This window comes from Schistocerca nitens, chromosome 9 (assembly GCF_023898315.1).
Source record: "Schistocerca nitens isolate TAMUIC-IGC-003100 chromosome 9, iqSchNite1.1, whole genome shotgun sequence".
NCBI lineage: Eukaryota > Metazoa > Arthropoda > Insecta > Orthoptera > Acrididae > Schistocerca > Schistocerca nitens.
Genome location: NC_064622.1, coordinates 46,291,835 through 46,300,433, shown reverse-complemented (window position 1 = coordinate 46,300,433; position 8,599 = coordinate 46,291,835). Strand labels below are relative to the sequence as shown.

Below are 8,599 nucleotides of genomic sequence, written 5' to 3'. Positions count from 1 at the left end.
CTGATTATGTAAAATGAAAGCCAGATATTAATAAATGTGTGCATACATATATTAATGTTCCTGGCACGAATACAATTCAAAATGAAGTCCATGTTTGAAGGTATATGGTGACATAACAGTCTAAATATATCAGCACTGTTCAAAAACTAAAAGAATATTGCATACAGAGATAGATACTTTCAGCAAATAAAAATGGAAGAATAAATTGTTGTGTAGGAAACTAATGCAAAACATGTACAAGACTGTGCTTCGGCTTCCAAAATATTATTGTTGAATCTGAGAGACAGACCAAAAAACTCAAGACTAAACTACAAAAATGTGAGAATATACATTATACATTACATAGAACATTACTTAGTCTTACAAATATTTACATCATTGTAATGTGTATGTAAACAATGAAGTTTATGAAGATGAATAAGATATTATATTAACAACTAACAGATCATGACACAAATATAAAATTCAGCTATAATACATCAGGTTGCTGCTCAGTTTAATGCATTCTAGCTTCACTGTACTGATGTAGTCCATGCGTGTTTAAAATTGCACCAGGAACACATATGTTTTCTTTATTTACCTCTTTAAAAACTTACTTACTGAAAGTTGTCATGGCTATTGTTCTAAGAAGAAAAATCGTATAGTGTCAGTTCTGAGGTATATCACACAGCATTCTTGTATACAATTCCTTATTATATTTTTGGAAATGAAACTTAGTTTTACTGTAACAGTGCTAAAAGATAATTGTAAAACAGCACTCAACTTATATCACTCTTAGAGGAGTTCATAGGTAACATATTAGAGCTCATTTCCAACAATACAATTATCTTTTATTGCCACATACCAACCACAAATTGTATGTCAACTCTGAGTATTAAATGCTCCATGTACATCACTCAGCACAATCTCTATAGAAAACAAAATTGTACTCGAAGAAAGTAAGTTCAGGGACTTCAGCTGATCGCGTGCACAGCTTCTGAAAATAAAAATATTTCATTATATTACTCAAAATCTTATTGTATAGATGATGTTATTTAAATATAATAGAGGGAGACATTGCACGTGGGAAAAATATATCTAAAAACAAAGATGATGTAACTTACCAAATGAAAGCGTTGGTATGTTGATAGACACACAAATAAACACAAACACACACACAAAATTCAGGCCTGAATTTTGTGTGTGTGTTTGTGTTTATTTGTGTGTCTATCAACATACCAACGCTTTTGTTTGGTAAGTTACATCATCTTTGTTTTTAGATATATGATGTTATTTAAATATACTCCAGAGTAGTGTCACGTAATTATTTATTTTTTCCTAGCATATTAAGGATGTTGAACACTATCTTACGTTTAATTCTCACATACTTCTTGAAGATCTCATAGAATATAACACTAGAATGAGCACATTAATCATTTATAGGTGAGTGATTGCCTTTCTTAATTTTTGTTAAGTTAACAACCATAAATAATAATAAAATTAAGGAAAATTCCCATCGTGACAGTCATACTAACATTATAAGAATTGCACATATTATTATAAATTGCAAATTTCTCACTTAGCAGCAATGAAACCTAAATGTACTCATTGCAGTAGTTGGAGAAAAATTAACACTGGTGCCAGATGATACATGTGACATAGTCAGAAAAAAAGCGAAAGTCTGCAAAATAAAAGATGAATAAGAAGAACTGAAAAAAATACAATGAGAAAAATAATAAATACATAAATAAAAATAATGAAAGAGAAGGGTAGAGAAATGACAAGACTGGGAAGAAATCTGCAAACTGCTTAGGTACTCCAAGCAGGAAATTACTTATGTTTTCAATATTTGTTGGGTAATCATTTGGGTGGCATCATCCAGAAAGTGTGATATTTCAGCAAACTGACTGCTTGCCATCTTTAGGTGTTCCTGATGACTGATTAATTTCTGCTGGATGCCTTGGTAATGTCCTCTTCCCTCCTTTCCCACAGCCTTCAACCAGCTGTCTCCGGGTGCTGACCTTGCATTTTCTTCAGTTGTTATGATGGGAGCAGGTTTCCATGTAGATACCTGCTGCGCTTTGATAATGCTCAAGGCTAGATCCCAGGCCTTGCTTAACTGAAAATTGCTGTCTTTATTCATTAGTCTGTCACGTAGTCAGTTTTCTGCTGCCTCTTCTAGAGTACAACTCCAGAAGGTGTTGGACTGTTGCACCAACTTGGTGTCATCACAATTCATGGCATGTCCATGAGAGAAACAGTGTTCTAACACAGTGGACTCTGTCAGCTGTTTGTCATCAGTGCATCTTTCCTGTACCGTCCAGATAATCCAGCTTTCATACATTTTCCCATACTGACAAGGGATGTGGCAGACTCCCAACTTCCAGAGTCCTATGTCACATCTGATTGATCCCAGTAAGACTTTTGTCTCGTGGACTTTAGGTAATCCAGAAAGTTGAGGTGACACAGCTGCTCCTCTATGAAGTTCCTTCACAGTCTTCTTACCTGGGAATCTGTGCTGGAAAAGCTTGATGGTCATCCTCTTCACTCAATTGGCAGGATCATTGTCAATTCACCTGTAGGTGTTGTCATCTAATAGGTCATAAAGTTTTTGTAGTATGAGGGTTGGAACTTTAATAGTGGCAACTTTTTATTTACAGCTCATACAAAATAGATATGTGTTTCAAAGTTTAACTGACCTTCAAAGTAGTCACCAGCATTGTGTATAACCTGTTGCCAGCAATGTGGAAATTGTAGGATACTCTTAGCAGTGCCAGTTGTGTTGACAGTTCGAGCAGCGCAGTCTATTGCCTGACGAATTTGTAGCAGTTCTGAATGCCATGAAGTGTTTTCTTCAGTTTAGAAACTGAGTTGAACTCATGAGGGCTTAAGTCAGGGGAGTGCAGTAGGTAGTATAGCACTTAGCAGCCCCATCAGACAAACAAATCAGTAACAGCTTGCACTGTACGTGCTTGAGCATTGTCCTGCAAAATAATGGTCAGGTCCAGCAGAAAGTGTCATCACTTCTGTCTCTAAGCTGGTCGTAGGTTGTGTTCCAAAAATGAACAGCAAGTTCAATGTTAACAAATATCTCTTCTTCAGAAACTCTTTCCTTGCCATAGCCAGTCTACAGTTTATATCCTCTCTACTTCGACTATCTTCAGTTATTCTGCCCCCCAAATAGCAAAACTCTTTTACTACTTTAAGTGTCTCATTTCCTAATCTAATTCCCTCAGCATCATATGATTTAATTCGACTACATTCCATTATCCTCGTTTAGCTTTTGTTGATGTTCATCTTATATCCTTCTTTCAAGGCACTGTTCATGCTGTTCAGCTGCTCTTCCAGGTCCTTTGCTGTCTCTGACAGAACTACAATGTCATTGGCAAACCTCCGAGTTTTTATTTCTTTTCCATAGATTTTAATTCCTATTCCAAATTTTTCTTTGGTTTCCTCTACTGATTGTTCAATATACAGATTGAATAACATTGCGGATAAGCTGCAACCCTGTCTCACTCCATTCTCAATCACTGCTTCCCTTTCACGCCCCTCGACTCGTATAACTGCCATCTCGTTTCTGTACAAATTGTAAATAGCCTCCTGCTCCGTGCATTTTACACCTGCTACCTTCAGAATTTGAAAAAGAGTATTCCAGTCAAAATTGTGAAAATCTTTTTCTGAGTCTACAAATGCTAGGAATGGAGGTTTGCCTTTTCTTAACCTATCTTCTAAGATAAGTCGTAGGGTCAGTATTGCCTCACGTGTTCCAACATTTCTATGGAACCCAAATTGATTTTCCCTGAGGTTGGCTTCTACCAGTTTTCCCACTCATTTGTAAAGAATTCATGTTGGTATTTTGCAACCATGATTTATTAAACTGATAGTGCAGTAATTTTCACACCTATCAACGCCTGCTTTCTTTAGGATTGGTATTGTTATATTCTTCTTGAAGTCTGAGAGAATTTCGCCTGTCTCATACATCTTGCTCACCAGATGAAAAAGTTTTGTCATGGCTGGCTCTCCCACGGCTATCATTAGTTCTAATGGAATGTTGTTTACTCCCGGGGCCTTGTTTCGACTTAGGTCCTTCAATGATCTGTGAAATTCTTCACGTAGTATCATATCTCCCATTTCATTTTCATCCACGTCCTCTTCCATTTCCACAATATTGCCCTCAAGCACATTGCCCTTGTATAGACCCTCTATATTTTCCTTCCACCTTTCTGCTTTCCCTTCTTTGCTTAAGACTGTTTTCCATCTGAGCTCTTGATATTCTCTTTAATTTTTCTGTAGGCAGTATCTATCATACCCCTAGTGATATAGGCTTCAACATCTACTTTTTATTCAATGGAAATTTCTTTGAACAAGCAGATGGAATAGTATTGGGCTGCTTGCTATCACCACTGCTGGCCAGAATGTCTAAGGAGGTGGAGGGATTTGAAGAATTAGTCCTTGAGTCAACAGTGCTTTTTTTATATGTAGATGGTACATTTGTAATCTGCTCACACTGATGATGTCATCTACAAGACTTCCTGTGACACCTGAATTTGCTATGCCAGAACATCAAATTCATGATGGAGACAGAAGAAAACAAACTACCATTTCTGGATGCGCTTCTCAAGCAAAGACCAGATGGTACACTATGGCACAGCATCTACCATAAACAGATACATGCACATTTGTACTAGCACACCTCCAGCTTTGATGTGCCTTCACAATGAGGTATCCTACGCACACTAATGCACAGAGCAGATGAAATCTAGGACTGTGAGAGTCTACCAGCCAAACTGCAGCACTTATATAGTCCATGCTCCAGATGGACGATTCCACCAACCACCAGACACAATATACCTTAAGACCAAAGAAACTGAGATGCTGGGGATGAAGAGAAGCCTGTTACATTGACAATCCTCCCATTTGTTGGGAACATGTCAGTAAAAACTGGAAGAACAGTCCAGAAACATAACATCATTTATGTGTTCTGCTCACCAGCTAAGACCTAGATCAGTCAAGAATGATGTAGGACTCCAGAAACTGAGAATCTACCACATCCCTTTCCAGTGTGAGAAAATTTATGTAGGCCAGACTATCTAGACGGTATAGAACAGAGGCACTGAGCATAAACCCCACACAGACAATGAATGGCCGACAAAGATCACTGTGGCACAGCACTGCATCTCCCATGGATGTACCACGAATTACAACACCAAGTTGTTGTAACAATCCAACACCTTTTGGAATTATATTCTAAAAGAAGCTATAGAGATCTGACTTCAAGATGGACTAATAAATAAAGACAGTGGCTTTCAGTTAAGCAAGGCCTCGGACCCAGCCTTGAGCATGATCAAAGCTCAGCAGCAAGCTGCACGCAAATCCACTCCCATCATAACAACAGAATAAGACAAAGGTGTACCCAGGAGCTGATGTAGACTCAGATCACATTTTAGTAGTGATGAAGTTCAAGAGACTAGTTAGGATGAATCTATATACAGAGAAATGGAATATGGAAGTGGTAAGGAATGAAGAGATATACCTGAAGTACTCTAAGGCTATAGATGCTGCAATAAGGAATAGCTCAGAAGGCAGTTCCGTTGAAGAAGAACGGACATCTCTATAAAGGGCAATCACAGAAGTCAGGAAGACAAACATACGAACAAAGGAGGTAACAGCAGAGAAACTATGGGTAACAGAAAAAATACTTCAGTTGATCGATGAAAGAAGGAAGTACAAAATGTTGGGGACATTCAGGAATACAGAAATAAAAGTCACTTAGGAACAAAATAAATAGTAAGTGCAGGGAAGCTAAGGCAAAATGGCTGCATGAAAAACGCGAAGAAATTGAAAAAGAAATGATTGTCTGAAGGACTGAGTCAGCATATAGAAACAACAAAACACCTTTGGTGAAATTAAAAGCAAGGGTGATAACATCAAGAGTGCAATGGGAATTCCACTGTTAAATGCAGAGGAAAGAGAGGATAGGTGGAAAGAGTACATTGAAGATCTCTATGATGGGAAGACTTGCCTAATGTGATAAAGGAAGAAGCAGGAGTTGATATAGAAGAGAAAGGGGATCCAGTATTGGAATAAGAATTTAAAAGGGCTTTGCAAGACTTGAGATCAAATAATGCAGAAGGGACAGACAATAAACCATCTGAATTTCTCAAGTCAATGGAGGAAGTGGCGACAAAACAACTATTCACATTGGTAAGCAGAATGTATGAATCTGTCGATATACCATCTGAGTTTCAGAAGAATATCTTTCATACTGCTCCAAAGACTCCAACAGCTGACAGTCATGAAAATTATCACACAGTCAGTTTAACAGTTCATGCATTCATGCTGCTGACAAGAATAATTTACAGATGAATGGAAAAGAAAATTGAGGATGTGTGAGATTATGATCATTTTGTTTTTAGGAAAGGTAAAGGCACCAGAGAGGCAGTTCTGATGTTGTGTCTGATAATGGAAGCAAGGTTAAAGAAAATCAAGACATGTTCATAGGATTTGTTGACCTGGAAAAAACATTTGATAATGTCAAATGGTGCAAGATGTTCAAAATTCTGAGAAAAATAGCGTTAAGCTGTAGCGAGACATGGGTAATACACAATATGGACAAGTCTGAGGAAGGAACAATAAGAGTAGAAGACCAAGAACGAATTGATCAGATTAAAAAGGATGTAAGATAGGGATGTAGTCTTTCACCCCTACAGTTCAATCTATACACTGAAGAAGCAGTGATAGAAATAAAAGAAAGCTTCAAGAGCGGAATTAAAATACAAGGAGAAAGGATATCAATGATAATATTCGTGAAGACATTGCTATCCTCCGTGAAAGTGAAGAAGAGTTACAGGATCTGCTGAATGGAATGAACAGTCTAACAAATACAGAATATGGACTGAGAGTAAATCAAAGAAAGATGGAAGTAATAAGAAGTATCAGAAATGAGAACAGTGAGAAACTTAACATCAGGACTGATGGTCAAAAAGGAAGGGAAGTTAAGGAGTTCTGCTAACTATGCAGCAAAATAACCAATGACAGACGGAGCAAGGACATCAGACTGGCAATGGCAAAAAGGGCATTCCTGGCCAAGTATCAAACATAGCCTTAATTTCTGAGAATGTGTGTTTGGAGCACAGCATTGTATGGTAGTGAAACATGGACTATGGGAAAACTGGAACAGAAGAGAGTCAAAGCATTTGAGATGTGGTGCTACAGAAGAATGTAGAAAATTAGGTTTGACTGATAAGGTAAGAAATGAGGATATTCTGTGCAGAATCAAAGAGGAAAGGAATACATGGCAAATACCTGCAAGAAGAAGGGACAAGATGGTATGATGTCAGTTAAGACAGGGAATAACATGTAAAGGGTAAAAACTGTAGAGGACGGCAGAGACTGGAATATGTCCAGCAAATAACTGATGATGTAGGTTGCAAGTGCTAGGCACAGGAGAGGAATAATTCATGGAGGGCTGAATCAAACCATTCTTTGACTGACCAAAAAAAAAGTGTGTGTGGGGGGGGGGGGAGGAGGGAGGGGCAGACAGAGGTAGAGAAGGAGAAGAAGATGAAGTCACTTGTTGCCACGCCAGCAGAGACCCATGTCTGACGCTCGCTGTGATGCTACTGATGATCCTGGATCGACCCCCAATGTAATGCTTTCCCCACCACCACACTAGATCAGTGCCCAGAAGCATCCGGTTGGAGGTTGCAGGGAGCAGGGGACACTGAATATAAAGGCAGCTCCTGGCAGAAATCGATCAGTCACCAGGAAGATGGCAAGAAGTCAGCTCACCAAAATATTATACCTTCTGGGTGATACCATCCAGCTGAATACTTGAGAAATATTCAACATTTCCCTGTACCAGGAAAACCTAAAATCATACTAATGTTAATGAGAAACGCATTTGTTTCCAGTTGAATGCAATTTGGTCTTTGGTATACACAGATCACTCAGCAGCCTATAAACATGTAGGTGAAATAGAGATATTACATGAAGTTTGAATGTTATTCAAGGGTATACGTAAGACATTAAAGACACTAAATACATCATATCTTTTGTAATAGCTGTGAAAGGATCATGAATATTATAGAAATTGCCCAACAAATATTTTGCACCATCCTCGTGATTTATATAGTTTGTGCCTTTTTGACTGGATACCTCTTTCTTAATACTATTTCGACCACAGGAATCCGCCACAGACTGTCACCAGTGTACTGGAGGTAAAAGTAAACCTGCATCCTCATTGGCTTACACTACGTTTCCAATCATAAGCAGGATAATGCACTTGTGAACACAGTTTGTCAGTCAATATGGTTTCAGGAATCATTTCAAGTGTAGACTGCATGTGAGCATTGTCACTTTATGACAAGAAGGATTGTCAGCACAGGAAGTTTCCCACCAAATTGATGTACACCACAGCAGTGTCATTCAAACATTCAACCTCTATTGTGAGGCATAAAACATTGAAGAACTGCCTCATAGTGGTCATCTGCAGCCAACAATGCTCCACTTCAGTTGTAAATAATTTGCCTGTTCAAAGAGATTTTGGGATTGCAGCTGGCCGTCGTAAACTTCATTCCACGATATTGCAGCTGGACAACTGCCAGCCATCTTCAGGTGA

The 8,599-nt window shown here is 38.3% G+C and overlaps 1 protein-coding gene across 6 annotated transcripts in view; it reads right to left on the bottom strand.

The window, feature by feature from the left end:
* Nucleotides 1–808: 808 nt before the first annotated feature.
* LOC126203301 (myelin regulatory factor) overlaps nucleotides 809–8,599 on the bottom strand; it is a 345,177-nt gene continuing 337,386 nt past the window's right edge. For 5 of the 6 annotated variants that reach the window (XM_049937558.1, XM_049937559.1, XM_049937561.1 and 2 more), the window contains exon 22: nucleotides 809–976. In XM_049937558.1, the coding sequence (XP_049793515.1) occupies nucleotides 893–976 (84 nt within the window). In that variant the 3' untranslated portion in view covers nucleotides 809–892. The remainder of the gene's footprint in view (nucleotides 977–8,599) is intronic. The other variant, XM_049937560.1, reaches the window with a different exon arrangement.